This window comes from Sceloporus occidentalis, unplaced genomic scaffold (assembly GCF_023333645.1).
Source record: "Sceloporus occidentalis isolate IW3139 unplaced genomic scaffold, rSceOcc1.0.p SCAF_2, whole genome shotgun sequence".
Taxonomy (NCBI): domain Eukaryota; kingdom Metazoa; phylum Chordata; class Lepidosauria; order Squamata; family Phrynosomatidae; genus Sceloporus; species Sceloporus occidentalis.
Window position 1 is genome coordinate 95465034 of NW_028316982.1, and position 22784 is coordinate 95487817.

Genomic DNA, 22784 nt, shown 5'->3' on the forward strand with positions numbered 1-22784 from the left:
TCATGGAGGATGTGGGACTTGTTGTTAATCGACCTGGCATTGCACAGGAGCAGCGACAGGGTTTGTGGCACGGTTGGAGTGACCCTCAGGTTTCTAAGGCTGGGAGGGGGACAGGAAGGAGAGATAGATATAACGCATCGATCCCGCCTTCCCCTGTAACGCACGTCCCTTCTCCCACTGCCATACCTCCCCCTGCCCCACACTACCTCAATAGGAGCTCCGCTCAAACTGATGTTATCCCCCACCTCCCCAGTCTAAGCATCCCCCGCGTCCATAACCTCCTCCCCTCCTTCTCCAACAGTTGAAAGAGCAGAGGTTAGCCACTTCAGGCATCCTCTGCTCTAAGGCTGACATCCGCACCGCCTCTCTTGATCCCAGCGCCGCCAGAGGAGCGCAGCTGCGCAGTTGCAACGTTGCGGAGTCCCGGTAAACAGTCCGTGGGCGCCCTCCCTGGGGCGGTGCGCAGATGCGCACCTCTGACACCCCAGAGAGAGACGCCCGGCAGCAGCAGCAGCGTGGCCCCTGGCCCAAAGTCCAGCAGGAAAGGAGGCGTGGTGGAGGAGGAATCCAGGCGACTGGCTATAAGTGTGTCGCTGCCACCGACACGCTCCTCGCTCCGCCTTCCCCCCAGATGTTCCCAGTCTGGTTCTCCGGAGCTGCCTCGGAGCCGCTGCAAACACTCACGGGAGTCCCGGTAAACAGTCCATGGGCGCCCTCCCTGGGGCGGTGCGCAGATGCGCACCTCTGACACCCCAGAGAGAGACGCCCAGCAGCAGCAGCAGCGTGGCCCCTGGCCCAAAGTCCGGCCATGTAATCCCTCTCAAAATGGCAAAGAAAAAATGGCCTTTCCCTTTTAAATATGTTGTGCACAGAGAGACACACTTAATCATTTTATAAATTCCCCCAAATCAAAGTAGATTTCCAGCCTCTTCCCATGCACCTGTTTTATTGGCACTGTGTGGCCCACTGGAGGCCCTAGTGACCCAAAATTGTCTCCCAGACCCAGAGCAATTACTCACCCTTGCTCTAAATCCTGAAACCATATATTATTTGTTCATCCATATCCACATAGGATGAAAACTTGTGTCAATTTTACTTTTTCCTTACATTCCATTTTAAAAACAAAATTGTATTTCTATCCCGAGTATGAAGAAATGCATAAATTTTGGTACAAACTTAAACAAACTTCTTCTTCATTTCTACTGTCCAAATTCAGTAGACACAGCTATTCCTAACATAGATGGGGCTTTTGACACACATTCCTCTAAGATTAATATGTCTTGACTGCCCAGGGATTCAAACTCAGATTTGCCTGGGTGAACAAATCTGTCAGTTTTCACATACCTCATATTTAGTTTTTAATTCCAAATTCTTGGAATTAAAGTTTTTCACTACCTAATCCAGATGACTGTTTTGTACTGGTCAGGGACATCACTAACGGTTGTGAGGGTTACGGTCCACACCAAGTGACACCCTGAGGGGGTAAAACTACCGCTACTACTCCCCATACCTCTGCCTTTTTCCAAATGCAGGCTGTGGCATTCGCCTGTCTTTCTTTAAAACACTTGAAGAGATGGTATGAATGGGGCAAGCCTCAGTGGGAGGAGAAACAAGAGGCCCCAAGTTTTTATATGTGCATGCGTATATGTGTGTGTGTGTGTGTGTGTGTGTGTATATATATATATATATATATATATTTAAAATTCTTTTTACATTTTCTTTTAAAAATCACATCCAATTTTCACTTTAACCACATGAAGCTATGAACACCTGGATACATTTAGGCAGTGCGTATGATATTGTAATTTAAAAGTATATGTTTAATTTTGCTAGTTGTTTACTGCATTACATAATTAAACAGTTCACAGTAATTATGTAATTACATAATTGATGTAGTTATATTACATAATTACCTTTATATTCAGTGACATAGGGGAATTATGATTTATGAGTAGCATGAGTGCAAAAAAACATTACTAAGAATTACTAGGGAGTCAAGGGAGGGTGACACCATGAGTTACCACACCGGGTGACGCCAACCCTAGTGATGCCACTGGTGCTGGTTTGCTGTTCTTTCTGATTTCCTTCTATGCTCCCAACTGCAGCCTAATAATAAAGCAACACCCAGTAAGGGCTTTGCACTTAAGCCCAACTCTTCATGCCCTGCTGCAACTGGTGTAGGCTTGAAGTAAAGATGGAGATTATCACATGGGAAATCAGCCATGGGTTACATATGGTTTCTAACGATAAGGGATGGATCTTAGATCCTTCTGTTACAGTTAGAACTGCATGTAATTTGTGGCTGATCTCCTGTGCTATAATCTCCAGTGTGTACAAGGCTTTGTTTCCCCCTCTTTTTCATAGAAGAACTGGATTGTGCTCTTTGCACGATGCCACTGTTTTACCCTTTTACATTTCAAATGATTGATTTAGTAACAAAGCACTGATTGCTAAATTTTACTGTTACTTTTGGTTTCCATGAAAAATATTGCTATCTTTAGTTTCTTTTTTTAAAACATTGTCAGTGTATTCCTTTCATTGATTTGTTTGAAAAGATATAGTGTTTCAAGGATATTGTGTAAAAGAAATTACATGATATATTGCAGGGTTGTTTTTTTTTTATAAGAGCAGCCTCCTTTCAGAGGAGTGCTTATTAAACCAAACAGTAACAATACATAGTCAGAATGAGACACAAGCACTTATTTGTCAAATGGCATGATGTGCTTCCTGTAGTCACTTTTTTGCTTTTGTTGTTTAGACTCACACAGATTGGCTACCTGTATGCCTAGCTATTCACCAAGTCCATTTCTTTCAACCAGGCTGATAAAATTAGTGCTCTTTCAAAGTAGCTTTGGTGTAAACCTTAGGCAGAATGTGGCATATTTGTGAGTATTCCACATGTTAATGCTGTGTTTATTTAAGAATGCTTCTAATGAATTTAACTAATGAAAGAGGCAAAATCAACCAAGGACTCATGGACAGGTGGTGCAGACAGCCAAAGTACCAAATGATTTGGTATGAAAGGCCAACTGTAGGCAGTGTGAGAGACAGGGAGTCAGACCTGAGGAAGCAAGCCCAAAGTCAAAATCAAGTGATACAGTCCCAAGTCAGAATGGAAGTGGGTGGATTGCAACGGATAACAGGAACAGGATCTATAGTTAAGAAATACAAGAAAACATACATAAGCCACCAAGGACCTGTAGCTAGTCCCCAAAACTGGTGTTTTATATGTCTTGCTACCCAGAAGATCCTAACGAACAGCAAAGATGAGTGCAACCAGATCCCATTTGCCTAGGAGGCCGGCGCTAAAAACCACATAACACCATATTGGAAGAAAGGCCACAACTTTATTAGCAACAGCAAACCAAAACAGAAGGGTTGGCACAAAGCATAAGGTCAGGATCTGAAGCATTGACTAACCCCTCGGTTAATCGATAAGCAGCATGCCTGGTGACCGCCAGGCGTTGGGATGACCTAGGGGCTAAGTACCGCAAACTGGCCGCCATCACACCAGGCGTTCTCTAGATCACAAAGCCCCTAGTCACCGGGTGGCATATCCATGTTGTGGCCCCCGCAATGGCCACAACCCTTGCACAGCTTGCCCCCGGGTCTCAATTGACTCCCAAACCAGTGCTCCATAGCCCTGGTAACCAAACCAACCAGATCCTGTCCTATGCTGCCGCCCCAAGTTGTGACAATACACCCAAGAACCCAAGCAGAGGGTGGGTGGGAGAGCCGAGCGGCAAATGGCTGCGGGGCCTGGCCTCATGGCCAATATATAGCCAAGGCCCCGCCCATCACCCCATACTGAGGCTCCTCCTCCAAAGCGGCCCCAACCTGGAGGACTGGAGCCCCACCAAAGAAACTTCCTCCGCCCTTACTAGAGCGGCCCGGGAGGAAGGGGAGGGTCCTTCCAGCCCGAGCCACCAATCGGGGCGGAGGGCAGGCCCCAACCCGGAAGTTGGGGCCAGGGAGCCGCGCCGGCTCCCTTCAGCAAAGCGGCCGGCCCGGGGAGTTGGGCAGCCGCTTTTTAATTTTCTTTTTAAAAAAAGTAATTCCTCCTCTCCAAAACCAAAGTAAATCTCTAGCTTCTTCCAGGTTTTGATTTTTGATTTTTTAGCAGTCTGAGGGCCCAGTGTTATTTTATTGCCAACCAGAAAGACAGCTTACCTGATGATGCAGCTACACACAAAACTGCCAGCTCCGGACATTGCAGCATGTGATGCCTTTCAATTATTTAATTATTTCTTGCAATGCATTATCTCTGGCAGTCTGGGAATCATAATCTAATGGAATAGCACTCTACTGGCTACTCTTCCCTCTTCCTTCCTCATATAGCTGCTGTGCTACCTTCACCATTAATAAGACTAGCAAGCAAATAGAACTCTGGCACTGGACAGTGTTTGGTTTATTTATTATTGTATGCCAATAATGGAATGTTTTGGAGCCCTTTCAAAGTACACAGTTACACCACACTGATTTCACTTTAATGCCATAGCCCCATTCCCTTGGCATTCCTTGCAATTTATGGAAGAATTGCCCTCTCTTCCAGTTATACCTGGCTTGGGTGACTTGAAGCAGCTGAGCCTCAGTACTTTTCTAAAAATGTTCAACCACTGCGGATACTCGTGTCTTAAATTTTGTAGCTTCTCTTTTCTATATACAGTTTTAGCTAATCAAATATGTAATCTTCTTCTTTATTCTCCTAAAAATTGTTATTTCATTTATGACTTAATGGTGCTGAAATGCCATTTTGCTATTAATTAACCAAGGATGCTGCTGTGCACTGATAAATTATTGAGTGATGTATGTGAGCCCATTTAAAATTTTTTGAAGGATGAGTGACAGGTAAAACAGGAAACACTGATGAGTGGCTGGAGAAGATAATGTGTATGCATATAATTCCACATGTCAAAAGCTATGAAATCCTTTTGTTGTGGTTTTGTTATATTTAATAGCATGTTTAACTTGTATTTTACAACTGAATAGAAAACAAAGTCAAAGCAGCAACTTCTGTATAATTAATTCAGAGAGTTGCTAAAGTTAAGTTTAATTCCTATGTCTGCTATGGGATGGTTACTTTACTCAGAGTAAGGACATAATTCCAGATAGGCACTGTAATTATGCTGTGTATTTTATTCAAGACAGTTGTTTGTTTGTTGTTGTTAACCACCTCTGAGTCGACTCTGACTCACGGCGATCCTGTGGATCAGACATCTCCAAGATTCCCTATCCTCCACTGCTCTGTTTAGGTCCTGTAAATTTATATCCGTGACACCCCATTAGAATCCATCCTTCTAGCAGTTTTCCTCTCCTTCCGCTTTCCTCGACTTTTTCTAGCATTATTGTCTTTTCCAATGATTCATGCCTTCTCATGATATGGCCAAAGCATGTAGAGAGATCTTGTAGCACCTTTGAGACTAACTGAAAGAAAGAAGTTGGTAGCATGAGCTTTTATAGAGTGAAGTCTACAAAAAGCTCATGCTACCAACTTCTTTCTTTCACTTAGTCTCAAAGGCGCTACAAGATCTTTCTACATACTGGCCAAAGTACAACAGCCGTAACTTGATCTTCTTGGCTTCCAGGGAGATTTCAGGCTTGATCTGTTCAAGGACCCAAGGCAGCTACCATTACTAAAATTATTAATTAATCCTTTCTATGTTATTTTCATTGTGATAATGCTTAACATTCCCATATCATTTATCATGGCAGCACCTTAGCCCCAAAAATGGTCCATCTCCCTAATGTATTAATGTCTTGTTCATGCTTTTGTTTAAACGGAACAGTATTAACTTCCACTTGGACAGTACTGTAGTTAATTTTCCCAAAACAGTTTATTTACAAAAGCACTTTAGTTAATTGTAACATATGATTACTTCCTTAATCTTTTGTTTAAAATGCCAAACTAAATGTGATGTTCCTAATGTTGCATTAGCAGTCGCCATCTGCTTGTTTCTTTGATATTGATTTAGAGCAAGATCTTTCTGTTACCAGATTAGTTCTGATATCCATTCTTTGCTTTCAGCAGCAACATAAAGGGTTGGGATGTGGGGATAAACCAATACTTTGGCTGTTTTTGCAATATGCATTCATAAGTAAACATCCATAATTGAACCCATGCTGAGTATACTTCAACTTATGCCATTACTGGGCCAGCATGGTGCTGTGGTTTATGTGTTTGACTGGGACACTGGGAGCCCTACAGACTTTTCTCCCCAGTAGAATTAATGCAGTAATTTTACCATTTTAACTGTCATGGCTCAATGCTATGGAATTCTTGGATTTTTAGTTTTGTGACATATTTAGTCATCTCTATGTGCATCCACACTGTAGAAATAATTCAGTTTGACACCAGTACTGTAGTGGCATCCTATGAAATCTTGGGGTTTGCGGTTTTGTAAGGTCTTTACCTGGTATCTCACAAAATTACAAATCCTGGGATTCTGTAGGATGGAGCCATAGCAATTAAAGTGGTGTCAAACTGCATTATTACTACAGCATAAATGTACCCTCCATCAGAGATCTCTGGTTACACAACAAACTACAACTCCCAGGTTTCCATAGGATGGAGCCATGGCTGTTAAAGCAATGTCAAAATGCCTTAATTCTGCACTGTGTCAGCAGTCTTTTCAGAAGATGAATGAGGTTTCAGAAAGCCAATAGTCATCAAAAACTGCAGGTGTTCTACAGTGTGGGCAAGAGCATTTGTCTGTTGAGTGAAACTATTGTAAGCTAATTCATGATTTTGCAGTGAAAAAGACCAGAAACATAAAGTTTTAAGTTAATTGGCCTAATACTTGCAGCCACAATGTTCCATTAGAATAAAAAGACAAGTAGAATAAAAAGAAGATAATCCCTTTATTAAGGACCAAAAATTTACAATATCATTGGGAACCCTGTAGGACTGGCTTTTTATCACTAAACAAAAGTAGCAAGAAAGCATGTTGTTCAGAAATGTGGAATATATAACAGTAATTCCAGAATGAAAGCAGTCTTTGATGGTTCATGGGACCATTTCTGTGGGATGATGAATTGTGGTAATAATTTGTGAAGAAGCCCTCTGTTACATGTTTCTCTTGGTACCCCAAAAATGATACACAAGCAACAATTTCATCTACCCCATTGTATGGGAGAAAGGCAGGCCCCTTCCCACCATGGTCTCTATGAACAGTCCCCTCAATTAAGTGTATTTCCCCTTCTTAGCTCCATAAGACCAGAGACTCTTGAAGCGACATATTTAGAATCAGGTTAAAGCTGCCCGTTTGAATGGATGTCAAGAGAGATCAGCCTTCTCCACTAGGTTGAAGCAAGAGCATTCAGTACAGTATGCTTCTCGGACTTCTCCATATTCTTCCCGCTTCTCATGACTCACGGTAATATATGAAGCACAATAACATCCAAAATCCACAAAACAGTGAATTTTTAATTGGGCGAACCAAAATGTATGAAATGCATGTTGCAAGCTTTCAAAACTCCATTGACCAGGCAAAGGGTTTAAAAGTCATACAAGAGAAAGAAAACTTTGTCAATATTAGAGTCACAGGCCTAATTTTTGTCGAGATGTTGCTGTTGTTGTTGTCCTCAGTTAAGATGTTATGGAAGTATATCCATGTAGGCAGGCCAATCTTCTGGCCATGTGGGTTTGGGGAAACAAAGAGTCATACAGAAGTCCAGGGCATTGTGTGGACCTTTTTCATATGACTGTGTGACCTGGCCACCATTGGACACAGTGGTGGTGTGGGAGATACTGCATTCAAATCTAAAACATTTAAAATGCTTATTCAAACGTGCAATTGCTTTTTTCCTGTGCACTGGAAGAAGGGCATATAGCACCTTGAGATGATGGCCATTTGTTCTACTTTTCAGAAGACAGCTCTCTGTTTGAAGGGTTTACACTCCTCTCCATTTGAAGCTATTCTGTATTTTAGGCTTGATCACACCAAGTCTGGTTCAAAGAGAAAGAACAGTAGGAAGCAAGAGCAAGTCTTTGAGGCTGCTCATCAAAAGTTAGTACCTTGACAGCAGAGATATAAGTTACCTGGTCAGTCTTCCCAAGAGGGTTTTGTTTCTATTTATATTATAGCAATTCTTTGTAAATTTGCATCTATAGACATAAATCTGCTCACAGAAACAACACTTTGTACACAGAGCTATACCTCTAGATTTTGATTTATTCTCTCTTTCCCTCTCTCCCTTCCTTTCTTTCTTCATAATGTTTTGGAAGTATGTTGACATAACATACTTTGAGTAATCTTTCCCATGTTTTAATTATACTAGAAATGTTTTCTTAAAGTATGCCTTTTATTTTACAGCTCCTTCAAACATTTGATTGGAGGCCTGGATGATGTCTCCAATAAAGCTTATGAGGATGCCGAAGCAAAAGCAAAGTAAGTGTAAAATAATCTTTCTAATTTTTAATTTTTTCCACATTGTATTGCATGCATGCTACATTTTTAAAGTAGGGGGAAAGGTGTCCAATTAAGGTATTTTTCCCAAAAGAACTCCTTCTTCAGTGTCATAAAAAAACTATAAAAAAGATAGGTCACTAGTAATTAATTACTTTTAATCATACTAGCTTTCTGTGACACAGAGTACATTATATGACGTTTGTTGGAGTTGATAAATAAAGGCCCTCAAAAAACAGAAATCCACCAGATGCAGCTCAGGGACTGTATCTGGCTTTTTTAGTCAGGGATAGTTCAGAACTGGGCAAGTATTTGTGCAGCTATTGTTGCCGTTGCCTTTCTTCTCAAAGGAAATGGTGGATGGTAGAGGAAGTGTGGTTGGAGTAGGCAATCAGAAATCACTGTATTACAGGCCAACTTTTTAGAAGTGATGGCACAAGACTAAGTGTACCTACAATCTTTTCTGGCTTTGTAGTAGAAAGAATTGAAATGCTGGAGTATTTGGTCCATAGACCGACAGCATAGACCCCCTGCATCTCATGCCTTTTCCTTCATCAACTCATAGTAGAGAATTTCTCACTTGAGTTTCAGCTCTATTTTCCAGGCAATCTTATGTAAACTAAAGATATGATTTACGTATAAAGAAAGCAGGTTAGGAAGACTGGAAAACTAGCTGGCCACCCAGAAATGTTTTAGTAAACTATCATATTAAGTGTGGAATAATATTTTCTAGTAGACCAGCTGGAAGCACTGCTCCTACAACTTGGGGAAATGCTCTCTCTTCTAAAAAATATCTGGATATAAATAATCCACATTCCAGCAAATTGATGATAAGGGCTGCTGTAATTGCTACTCAGACACTCTTCTGCCTGAATGATCTTAATAGAAAGTCTTACAACTGTGCATTATAGTTTAATCTTCTCTGTGAGACCAGAAATGATTTCTAGAATTTTTTTTCAATAAATCAACAGGAACAAAGATTTTAGAGACGCACAAATGGGAAGGTGCCCAAATGGTACCTTTTTATTGCATCTCCAACTTCTCTGAGGTATTGTTGATAATTCTGCAGCATTTTTGTGTGTTCAGAGAATCCTATCTCTTCAAATCAGAATGTTATAAATGCCCAGCTTGTTTCTGTGTGCATAATGCTAGTGAAATGTGGAATTATACACATAAATGGAACTTAACAGAGTTAAAATCCTGAATGCAAGTTGTTCGCAAGAAGGAGAAAAGACTAAATTCATTCTCTACCTTGTTTTCCTTTATCAGCAAGGTTTTAGATTTCTTTCAAAGGGCTGTGATAGTTATGTGTTTTGTTGGATTACTATAGATTTTTAATGAAACACATGATATTACACGAGACTCCCACTGTCTTAAAAAGTTTCAGGAGGAACATGGAGAGTGAAGTTGAAATGATGATAGCAATTGGTTTGAAATAGTAGGCATGTGGCTAGATGCTTTAGTTATGCAGTCGCCTCTCAGCAAACAGAGGGGGACAAAATAGGAGCGTGCATACTACCATTCAAGCTAATGGGGCTTGAATATAGGCGAGTTTCCATTTTCATAGGGGGGTCCAGAACGGAGGGGCAGCTGTACTTTTTATTCTCAACTTTGTTATAAAGCTATGTTCACTGAACTATGATTAATCTCACTGTTACTACTACTACTACTGCCAATGCTATTACTACATTAGTAGTAATATAAAATAATTTTGACCCAATTTTAAGAAACTCAGCAGATGAATCATCTCAGGTTTTAGTTTTAAGAATAGTTTTAAGAAAAATCTACATTTACGTTGAACTCCCATATAGTCCTAATTAGTCTGATTTAAATAGCTATATGGCTTTTTGGCTCCAATCTAGTGATCTTTGGACTCTCAGAAAGTGAAGGCATCAATATCTTACATCTCTAGAAGTTACAAAGTAAAATGTTTTTTTTCAAGAAATTAATATATTTATTAGTCAAATACAGTGGGCCCTTGGTTTCCACTGGATTTTAGTTCCAGGATCCTATGTGGATAGCAAAATCTGTGGATCTTTAAGTTCTATTAAATACAGTGGCATAATAAAATGGTGTCCCTTATACAAACAGTAAAATCAAGGTTGGCTTTCTGAAATTTATATGTTCTTGGAATATTTTCAATCTGTGACTAGTTGAATCTATGGATAAAAAAATCTGTGGATATGCAGAGATGACTATATGATAGACAGATTTGCCCAACGGCTTCAAAGAAATTAAATGAAAAAGGGCATGAACAGAATAATAAAAACAAAAGGCACTACACATAAAAGAAACATTATTGAGACCTACTTCAGGACAGCATACTTCTCCATAGTGCCTTTCCCTATACTGCACATAGCAAGACTCCCCAAAATGTTTTTTTATGTTGCTCTAATTGACTCCCACTAATTGCCCTTCAAGTGAATATCTTTTAATGTACCAGACTGTTAAATGACAGCAGGAGACACCATTCTGTCTAAGGAAGGTACTCACCTGCTAATAAGATAAGTGGTGTGATATTATTGCACTCTTTTGTCAGTTTGGACTGCAAAACATCAAATTATTCAGCACGGATCAGAGTGAATTCAAGAAATCTTCATATTAACTAGTTTTCTGGGTTTACTTCATAATATTCTATCTCTCTCTCTCTCTCTCTCTCTCTCTCTCTCTCTCTCTCCCCCCATAGGAGGGTAGTGTACATAGCATTAAGTGAAATAAGAGAAGGGTGTAACAAATGCACACATAAATTTACTGTTTATATTTTAAGATGTAAATTTTAAGATTTCAATTGGTGTGTTTTCCTTTGCTAATTGAAAAGTTTTATGTCTATATTTTTAGCTGTATGTTGTTGTATTTGTTCTTTTAAAAGGCCGTATGTTACCCTCACAAATTCTCGTGGCTGAAGAGTGGTTTACATGTTTTAAAAACAATATACATGATGTCGCTGGGACTGGATCCTTGTTTGATAGTTTATGTACTCCAAGCGTACAGGTCCCTTCCATTTCCTGCCATATTTTCCACTATACAATCTTGTTCTCCCAGTAAGAGTTTTGCATACACAAACTTCCCTGTGAATATTTGAACCTCTGGATTGCAAACAGAGGTTCTCATCTTTCCTATCCAGGGGTAGCACCAGAAGAAATAGCAAGGGAGGGGTGTACAGAAGGTACACAATGGATTTTGAGGAAGGTGCCGCTTTAACTAGACTATTTTTTGTTCAAGTAACAAAAGTGGTTATGAGAGTTGGGACAGGGGCAAGTCTGATGCCTGGGGGAAAGAACCTGGCCTCTCTACCACTAGCTTTTCCTGTATTCTTGTGTTTGTCTTTGAGTTCCTGTGGCTCTCTTCTTCTCCCTGCTTAGCCTTGACAGTGACTGGGATCTCAAGCATTGGCTGGGACTGATTTGCTTCTGCTGTCATACTGAGTAATTCTGAGACAGCAATTATTGGTTAATGATCCTGTTCATATCTGTGATGAAAAGTACTTGGTTCACAGCTGAGACACATATGAGTAGTTTTAGACAAGAACATTTGTGCCCATACCCTAGATTTTTCTTATCCTTTACTTGAGAATGCTAAAAAGAGTTTGGGTGGCTTGGGTGTCTTCTAGGTAGAGAGCATGAATATATTTCAGGTGTGACAAATGAAAGACTTCCGACTTCAAAAAAAAAGTGCTGACGGAGTGCAGCTGGGACCCAGCTTGGATCCAGACAGATGGTGGGCGGTGCCCTGCTTACCTCTGCTGAGGGCAGCACAGCAGGGGAATATGTCAAGGAGTAATCCAGAGTCCAGTCCAAGGGTCACACAATACCAGTCAGTCAGTCACAGCAAAGGGCAGAGGCAAGAGCATAGTCACAAGGCAAGTCCAGAGGTCAGATAACTTGAATCGAAGAGCAAGGAATACAGAAACAACAAAGCTGCAAGACTGATTGTTGGGTGCAAAGCATCTCTGCAGTTGAAGGTCTTTTAAAAGGCCTCTGCTTCTCTCAGCTGAAACCTATTAGCTCTCCCCTTGGCTTCTAGTCTGGGAGACCTTCTCAAGGACTCCTTGACCTGCCTTCTCTGCACAGGTCCTAGCACCTGCAGTCTAGAGTCCATAGAGTCTGTTTCTCCCTCTGCAGCTTCCTGGGCCTCCTCTGAGACTGCTGATCCAGGCAGCCCCAGATTTGCATCTGTCTCACCCTCCTCCGTGTCTTCAGAGTCTGAGTCCTCTGACTGTGCCTCTGAGTCAGGGAAGCTGACAGGCGGTGGTCCATGACAGGCGATGATTAGGTGGCAATTTAGAATGCGATAATCCCCCACCTCCATCCCGTGTCCCAGCTCCAGCCTCCTTGGCTGGAGCCGGTTTTAAAGTACATGCGATAAGTTCCTAAGGTTGTCTGTGCAGGATCATTCCAGGTCATGCAGTTTCTGGGTCAAAGAGTGAGACCTACTGGTAGTCCCTGATAATGACATTGCTATGCATTAAGTACCAACCACAGTTGCTCACAGCTTTTTGTTCAAACACTCACATAGAATGAACATTATTTTTATTTTTATTTTGGAAATTAAGACATAAATCTTAGCTAAAGGGGTGTTCCCAGATCAAGATGAAATCAGGGGATTATTCCTTTTTACTTATTTAGGAAGATAGGATAAGAAAGGTTTAATCCAGCCATAAAGTGGTTGCAGGGCAGAGTCAAGTGTGATCCCTGGAATCACAACTGCTAGAATGGAAGGAGTAAGTTAACAAATCAAATCCACAGATATTCTGGAGAGTCTTTGCAAGTTGCAGCAAAAAATCAATGATGTCTTGCAAATTGTAGCAAGCTGCTGCTCTCCTAGCTGAACTAGAGATTTGCACACAGCTCTTTCCTCTTGTCTGGGACTAAACTCTCCAAAACTGGAGAATTGTACCCTTGTCTCATGCCTGGAGATTGACACATGAAAACTGGTACTCAGGCTCTGAGATCTGGCAACCCCAGAAAGAACAGTTTAAAAAAATTGAAAGAACATTCAAACTCATAATCTAGACTTTTTTTAGTCCTTCTTTGGCAATATTTCTTACAAGCAGGCATTACAAAGCAATCATTTAACAAAATTTTCTCTAAACAGTAGCCATGTTCTGGAAAATCAGTATGTGCATGTAGCACCTTTGAGACTAACTGAAAGAAAGCATGAGCTTTCACAGATTTGAGTCTAGTTCCTCAGATGCCCTTTCAATAGATCTTTATGTCAGACCTTTACTTGCCTACAGACAGTCTCCAAACTTCAAACATAACCTGCATGAGGACACACGAAACAGATGTGGAGATGGGTACAAAACCTTGCCACAAATCCAGATGCTAACTTTGCCCACGTATCTATGCAGGAAATGTCACCACAGGACCTATTGACATCACCTACAATGTTAGAGAGAGTTGTGCTTGCTCATTCTCTAATGTGTCAATAATACCCTTCGGCATTCTACAATGGACAAACAGGCCAGTCTCTGATCCAGAGGATAAATGGACATAAATCAGACATTAGGAATGTTAATAACAAAACTGGTTATAAAACACTTCAGTATTCCTGGATATTCCACCTTGGATCTCAGAAGAGTGATCATTGGACCAAAACAAACAAACAAACAAAAACGACAAAGGAAGATTGGAAAGAGAAATAGAAGAATTGGAATGTACTCACAAACTCCTGTCCCTCAACAGTGGGACTGAACAGAAACAATGGTTTCCTGACACACTGCACACATCAGTAGCAAAATTTTGTTACATCGTATGTAAAATATCCTCCCAATTGGTTGGTGAAAATTGATATGTGTATAACATCACCTTTATCTGAAATTGTTTTTAACAATTATTAATAATTGTATTTTGCAATTATTATTTTATCAAGTTATTTTGCATACTGGTCAATGACCAAATAAATCTTACTACTACTGCACACGTTATAACACAACTAACCCTCCAACTTCATGAGGGTTCTATCGGCCAGTTCATCACATTTCCTTTCTGGTTCCCACACTACATTCCAATACTCATTCATATGATTATCTACTCACCTTGGCTTTAGGCAACATCTTTCCTCCTGCCTCACCCCTACAACAGCCATTATTAAAACTGGCCTTGCCACCTTATCTCCATACCCACAAAGATTTGCATTTCTACGGCCATTCTCCTACACAACCTGCTTATATAGGTCTATGCCTGCATCCTCCACTCTGCCCTATCTGAGGATGTAGACTTAAGTCTACAAAAACCCATGCTACCAGGTTCTTTCTTACACTTAGTCTCAAAGGTGCTACAAGATCCCTTTGCATACTGTTTTATTTCCATCAATATTAATTCCGTGTTGCAAAATAAAAAAAGAAGAAGTGTGAACCTCAGAAGATGATAACAGTCTCCAAGTTTTACTTAAATATTCCACAGTTCTTGTGAGTTTTTTAAAGTGTATTGATGGATTAATTGTACAGTACATGAAATATGTCTGGAAAAAATCCCTGTTAATTAAACTAATTAGAATTGACACCTTTGGAAGAAAATGGGAAAAAATCACTTCCAACAATATCTTAGATTCGTAAAGAATGCATATTCTATTTCTTGTGGAAAATAAGTCTGCATCCAACAAATGAAAAAAGAAATTAACTCACTGGCAATTGATTTTGATGGTGGTGGGATTCAGGGAGGGAAAAAACCCACTATCATTTTCAATTCTCAAACTAATACAAGTGTGCATTTGGCACTTGGTTTTTGTTGTTGTTGTCAAGAAAAACAACAGACAGAAACCAAATCAGAAATGCTAGTTTCTCTTTAGCCTTCTCAAAAGAAAAGAAAAAAAAAGGGGGGGGGGGTGAAACACAATTTATCATCATAGATAACATCTTTTGATATGAAAATTACATCACAATGACAGGATTTTTCAGTACACTTTTCTTTTTTTTAAACAACACTGTAGATAGTATGTTTCCATCTTATTAAACATTCTCTCTGAAATTAGAAATCATCTACAATCCTGTGTTCATTTACCTGGGAATAAATTTTATTGAAAAGAATACATCTGGATAGTCATATATAAAGTTGCACTGTTCTTTTAGCACAGTTTGCTCATCTGAAACAGGCAAGTTGAGTGCTGCAATAAATTGTGCTTTATCTTGAGATGCCATCTGGTGTTCAGTGCATCAACAGTACCTCTGCTGTAATATTTTACATCACCATTGCTTTATGTTCTGTATTATCAAACTCTATAGCGTTGTCTGTTTCAGGGACATACTATGCATTATGTGTAAACTGTATGGCATGTTTACATTTCTTGCTACAAGGGGAAGAGAAAGAAAGAGAGATAAATAAGGGTCTAGTTTATCATTTTTTAAGCTCATAAATTGCTGCAGGGAAAGAACTAGCACTTCTTGCCCATTCTCTCCCCAAAGTTCAAACTCTCTGCAGATATGTTTATTTTTAAGATCTAGGGTAAGAACAATATAACTACATAATAGTATGTAGTTTGAAATCACCTTTAATCCAGGGGTGGGCATGCTTCAGAGTCCAGAGGGTCACCCTACCCATTTTTGGCTCTCTTGAAGGGCCAGGATATCAGTGGGACTGCTATTTTGAATGACTATAAGTGCCCATGAGTGATGAATGCATATTGCCACTAATATTAAAACTAAAACTAACAATAAAAGCTTGTGTGCCAAGAGGAGAAATAGCAGAGGTTCTGAACTTTGCAATGGATGAAGCCTCATCATTAACAGAGAATACTTTTTGTTGTGATACCTTTAAAAATAAAATAGGAATATTGCATATAAAAAGTATCAAGAAGTAAGTTATCCAAATGAGACAGTACTTATATAATTCACTCTGGAGACCAGGGTTTTAATCCCCACTTGGCCATAGAAACCCACTGGGTGACCTTGGGCACGTAACACTTTCTCAGCCTCGGAGGAAGGTCATGACAACACTCCTCTGAGCAAATCTTGTTAAGAAAACCCGGTGATAAGTTCACCTTAGGGTTGCCATAACTCAGAAATGATTTGAAGGCATACAACAAATTTTAAAACTATATTTTAGTTTACATCATGCCACATGCACCTGCACGCCACAAAATTTCCACTCCCTGTTTTCATCTTTTATCCTTCTACTGGAGAGTAAGCCCCTTTGGATGCCATGGGGCTTACTTTGAATAGACACACAGAGGATTAAACTGCAAAAGTATGTATTGGATTGCATGATTAATTGTGCTTTTCCCCCTTAGATTGCATACTATTTTGAAGTTTTTGCCTCACACAATATGTTTGGTTCTGTTGCAAGTCTGGTTGTTTATTTTAGGAATGCTCTTGTTTTTATCCATCTTATTTTTTTTTTAATCCCATCATAAGAGCTTTGAAAGTAAGTGATTTTTCCCATTTCTTCTTAAAGTGCATTGAAAAATAAATCCACTGCTCATGTTTGATGAAATATTTAAAAAGTAAACAGCATTGCTTGCTGTTGTATCACTTCCTATTTTACATTACCTTTATTGACTTGGTTGCTGTTGTTGCATGCCTTCAAGGGGTTTCCAACTTATGGCAACCTTAAGGCAAACCTATCATGGGGTTTTCTTAGCCTGATTTGTTCACTTACCAAAAAGAAAAAAAAAAGGGGGGGGGGACCCTTTGGATCAATGACAAAGACATAACACTGGAAAAATTCCTGCCAAAATAGCTTGAAAAAGCCCAGAAACACATTTTAAAATAATGTGGAAGAACAAACCATTTGTTAGATGATAACATCTTATTCCCACTCAGTGCGTTGCTTTTGAAATGTGACTTCAGTGAGCTCTCATTACAAGAAAGTGAGGGGAAAATAACTCATTACAGCTAACCATACTCATTACTTGCCAGATCTAAGCATTCTTCTTCCAAGAAAGTTCAGGTGGAATACTACATCTTTTGTCCGTTGCTGCTGTAGCTGCTGCTCATGCTAATGCACAGCATAACCTTTAGGAAGTATTTGGTAGAAATCAAGATAATCTAGTTGTCTTCATGGCTCAGGGGTCCTAGGTCCAGACCAAAATCCTCTGTACCAGCTTCTCCTCTGTATGTTTCTAGCATGTTTTCCTATATACAGTTGTTATTTTGCTGTAGAGCCCATGAGGGCACTGCATAACAGAAAGGACTTAAGGCAATGAGAAGTGGAACGTTTTAATCTTTAAACAAAGGAAATATTCAAATAAGGGCAATGTTTGGATTTTAAAAGCGCCAGCAGCTAAGGATACATCTTGAAGGCAGTGAATGTTTTCTTCTTTCCCATGAAACCTCAGTAAACTTGCCAGTGGGAGGAGTGAGTGAAGGCCAATTAAGCTAGTTCAAGGGAAAGCTATAATGAGAAGCTGAATGTGTTTATTAGTTCTTTATTCCCAAATTAAACAGTCTTTCCAGAAAGTAATAAGGTGGCTCATTATGGTAATGGCTGAAAATAACTAATGGGTTTTCCCTTCTTTACAAAATATATTCTGGCTTCTGTTAGTGCAGATGTTTAAACAGTCTGAAGACCATACCCTCTATCCCAATGTTTTGTGATTAGTTCTTTGTGGAAACCATTTTAGGTACTAATGTAGGTTGTGCTGGAATAGGCAAGACTTGCTTTAAATGCAAAGAAACCACCAGAGTCATGTGAGTGGAATTTATAGCTACCTTTTTGAACATGGTACAACTGACAAATCTTGCTTGGCCACACAATTTATGATGTTTTCACAATGAGTGTAGCATATATTTGTTTCTTAATGTAAACACTGCAAGCTATATGTACAGCTGAATCTGGCACACAGTGGATATTAGGTAAAGCATTTTTTTCATCCTCTACAAAGTTTTCTCATTCCTTGCAAGTGGCATCTCTCCTGGCATTAAAGGTTCCATTGGCTATTGTGTATTACAATAACATTCAAAATCCACAAAACAGTGATACCTTTATTGGCAGGTTTATATCATCCAAAGCAAGCTACATGGACAGAAAACCAAGTCAGCATCAGTTGCCTTTGCTTCTTCCATGCAGTGTCATATTTGTGCAGGCCTGAATGTGGGAAGGTTCTTCAACAGAAGAAGGAAACAGAGTGTTCCTTATTACAGAATCTGGGCAAAACTACCGCATGTATAGAATCCTTGCATGAGGTAAGAGTTTGTAGAACATAAAAAAAGAAAATGATATCATTTCCTGTCAAGGGAAGAAAAACAGGTGAGGGTAGCTTTGGCCATGTCCACATGGAGAAGAAATGTTCCCACCCTGTTCCCACACTGACCTGTTTAGATGACACATGGGGGCAAAAGGTCTAATCTGCATTCGAGGGTGATTCTCGAGAGAAAAAGAGTCCCTGTTTGCTCTGGATCAAGGCAGAAACTCCAGAACATTCCCTGAGTTTAGGGACTATGTACTGGTGCGGAGACATGGAAGGGAGCATAAGTGGACAGGGGGAAGAGGTCAGAAGGAGGCACCCTGGGCCAGGTGAGCCACTGACCTGTTCCTGCCCAGGAATTTCAAATCCCACCACAGCACTTGCACTTTCAAATTTGTACAGTTTCACTGGTGCCATTTCTTGTGCAGATGTCCAAATTGATCACAGAAGCACAACAATACCATCAGTATAGTGCACTGACAAACAATAGGCTAGTTGTTGCCCCCATGAGCAATGGGAAAAGAGCAAGAGGGGTCTTCTGAGGAGTGTGCTGCCAGTAGCAACCCATTGTGGGGTACAGGTAAACCGGGTTTGCCTGTAAGTGTGAACATGGCCCTTGTAATAAAAACAACTATCAGGGAAAGGGTTAAGCACTCTACCAGCTGTTACTTGTTTGTTTGTTTTTAAATATTACAAAATTAAATTAAACTGCACAGGAACACCCAACATGGAACTACTGGACTGAACCAAATGTATGGTTAGAAACATTTGACTCAGTCAGAAAAGTCCAATATTCCACAGAAATCACAGTAGGCAGGAAGTAGCCATTAATTAGATAACCTGAACTTTTGATAAATTTATCACTTAGCATTTTTTAAAATTGTTTCCTGTTTAAAAAAAAAAAAGCATTACATCAATAAAGCAGAAGGACACACTGTTCTGGAGTACTGTTGTTCTCGGATTTAAAAAGAAATCTGTCAGATGACAAAACATGAGCTTTATTTAATAGTCACAATACATTATTTATTCATAACCACCTGAAAGTACTAGATTTTGTGCAAAAAGCGAATTATAAAAACAAGCCTTCCTCACAGGCTTACAATTCAATTTCAGAGAAGAAAGGAAATGAAGGCCTGTTACAGATTGCCAAAATAAAGCTGCTTCAGTTCTCTTTGGAGGTATGCTGTTTAAATGATGCATGCATCCTAAGAATCCAGAAGCTGCACCAAAGCTGCACTCCAGTGCTTAGGAATGGAGTGTGGCTTTGGCGCGACCTCCGGACTCATAGGACCCATGCATCATTTAAATAGCGTAACTCCAAAGAGACCCAGAGCAGCTTTATTTTGGCAGTCTGTAATAGGCCGAAGATAAATATGGAAGGTCAGCCAGAAAATCCAAGAAAGACAGTGATGCCCTAGAGAGAAAATAAAAACAGATGAAGGGACTTGTATACCAGGTGAAAGAACCTACAAGGGGAAGGGAACAGAGGTAAGAAGTAAAAGGCTAATATATATTACGTTTAATCAGCAGAATAGTACCTGTCAAATGGAAAGGCAAAAAGCAAGTGTAGAAAGAAGAGATGAGGGATATGAAGGCACATGACTGAAAGTAAGCATAAGACTTAAATTAAAAACAAAAGAGAGAGGAATCCAATAAACAGAACAATGCAAAGAGTGACACTGTCTGGATGATGAGTGAAAATATCCAATGTGTTGCAGTATTCAAAATGGAGATGAAAATGAAGGAACCCAACAAGAAGAGCTCAGAAGGGGAGAAGGAAAGAGCAGCCCTTTTAGTGGAGTGAAATCACTACTTTAAGTGATAGAGCACCAAGGCTGGGAGCCTCCATGCTCCAAGAAGCACCATAGCCACTGCTTCTGTGCAGCCAGTGTTGTGCTAGCAAAATTCTTCTCTTATAGAAAAGCCACATGAGATAGTGACTGGTGCAGCAAGATGGGCTAGATGACTGCCCTCCTGATCATGCATGGGCAAAAACAAGGCTGTGGTGGCTCTTGTCCTCCTGCTTCAGACAGCAGCAACTCATGTGATGCCTCTAAGAGAAGACTAATGCTTCACCCTCTGCTATATTAGGGCAGCTCAATCAATGCCTGCCAGAGTATTTTCCAGCTCCACTACCACAATCTAGAGTCTTCTGCTTTCTCATAGAGTTAATCTCAGTCTTTAGAAAGTGTGTAAAATGTGTGATGGGGATAATGGCCAATTTATTAACTTGGCAGAAATCTTCAGCAAGAGAATAAGCTTCTAAGTTAATGTAGTAGAAAGAGAGAATCTCCTCATATGTAAATTTGTCCTGTTTCAAATGCTCCCTTGATAGAAATGGAAGATAACACATGAAAGATTGGACTAATCTTTTACTGGCAAGAAACTGTGTTAAGGAGGCCAGCCCTGAAAATAACAAGGCTCACAATCAGGAGAACAGTTCTTACGATGTGCTGGAAAAGTGAAATTATGTACAATAGATTATGTGGCAAATTATATACATCAATAGGCCTGTGCAAATATGTTCATTTTGCATACATTTGAATAAGCTTGTGTGATTCATTCTTGATCAAAATCCTAGCCTCGTGGAAAATTTTGTTTTTCTTGTTTGTCCTTTTCTTGCAAGAAGCAGATTTTTGCAAGAAGTACAACTGTCCCTGAAGTAAGACATATATAAATTATGAGTAATAAGAAGTGCCTATTTGGGGACATGAATACAAAAAATGGGTGAAGCACAAATAGTCACGAGAGCCACAGAAGATGCTGATCTGTATCTTTGAAATTTTTCTGGAAATGCAAAACCATCTTCCATTGTAACATTCTCATTTTTCATTTCTTGTGTGCACTTTAAAGGCTGGGACTATGGGAATGAATTTGTGACTTCTAGAAGGGAATGTGTGTTATTTCAGATGAGAAACAGTCAAAGCCACCCTTGGGCAGAATATGAATTTATCCAAAATTAGGGACAAATTCAATCTGACTCAAGTGACCTTCAGAGACAATGCTGAATGAGGGTGAGGCAATCCAGGGAGCTGGAATGATCAGCAGTTAACGTCTCAAATGTTCATTTGGAACGTCTTTCATTTTCTTACATGTCAATATAACATTTCATCTTTAGTAAATGTAATTGAGACACTAATGAGTGTCATTTAACAGAAAGGGCCAGTGTTAAAAACACATGGCTTTAAGGCTTGCTACTGGGCCAGACATTGGAGGGAGTTGACAGATCCATGAATTAATTCTTCCACTAAATGTTGTTACGTTTGGAATTTATATTTGGAAATAATCAAAATATGGTACAGAGGAAACCAAAAGCAAAAATTGATGACTGCAAGGAGAACTTCGTTGACAAAGCATTTCTGCCCCAGTGATGAATTGTCAAGTGAAGGAAAGGTAAGCTCACATTCTAGTTTAGCAACAGGACAAGAGGATCAGAGCACACAGACCATCTTAACCTCTTGTTAGTGGTTAACTGAGTTCTCCAGGCAGCAAACCCAACCATTAAATAAATACAATATAAGTATAATAAAATATAACAAAATATAAAAAGTGCTGTGAAGGTAGGAAATATGAAGGAAGAAGTATGATGCCTATTCAGTGTCTTGCTCTGAATGTTACATACAACTATCTGCCAGTTGGACAGATGCTGTTGGTATGTACACTGGAAAATGAGTGCCAGACGCTCAGGGAATAGTTTTGTTCTCTTAAGGCTAGGGTAGCTGCGCTGGAGAAGCTGGGGAGGAACAGTAAAATTAATGGGCTTGGTCTTTGAGGATCTTATAAGGTCATCCCATTCCCAGTGCGGAGGGAAATAAATAATCCTTTGGAAACTCCCATGCCTTGGTACATATACAGAGATCTTCTCATGCCAAAAATAGTCCTCTAGTCAAGAGGAAGCTTTTGGTAATGGGTGATCTGATCAAGAGAAATATCAGTAACTGAGTTTATGATGGACCTGGTTTATTACCTGCCTGTTGTGAGGGTAACAGACATTGCATGTTGTCTAGTTAGCCTGGTAGATAGTGCTCTGGAGAATCTGAAGATGTAACTTAGTACCTCTTTGTTCCATTCCCTGTTGTGTCCTCTCATTTCCATTTTTCTACTTAATTTTGCCGCCCTTAGCCTTTGCTCTAGTCCACCCCTTGCTATTTTAACCAATTGGGTGTGATGATCTATATGATTTTGTTTCCTGTCATTTGAGACATTTTAAAGTTAGGTGTAGTATTATAGCAGTTGGTGCAACCTCAAGAACCAGCA

At 39.9% G+C, this 22784-nt stretch overlaps 1 protein-coding gene across 3 annotated transcripts in view; it reads left to right on the forward strand.

Annotated features, from left to right (window-relative positions):
* LOC149318733 (cGMP-dependent protein kinase 1) overlaps positions 1–22784 on the forward strand; it is a 799226-nt gene that overhangs the window by 707819 nt on the left and 68623 nt on the right. For all 3 annotated transcript variants that reach the window (XM_089510365.1, XM_089510362.1, XM_089510363.1), the window contains one exon: positions 8313–8387. In XM_089510365.1, coding sequence (XP_089366491.1) covers positions 8313–8387 — 75 coding nt within the window. The remainder of the gene's footprint in view (positions 1–8312; positions 8388–22784) is intronic.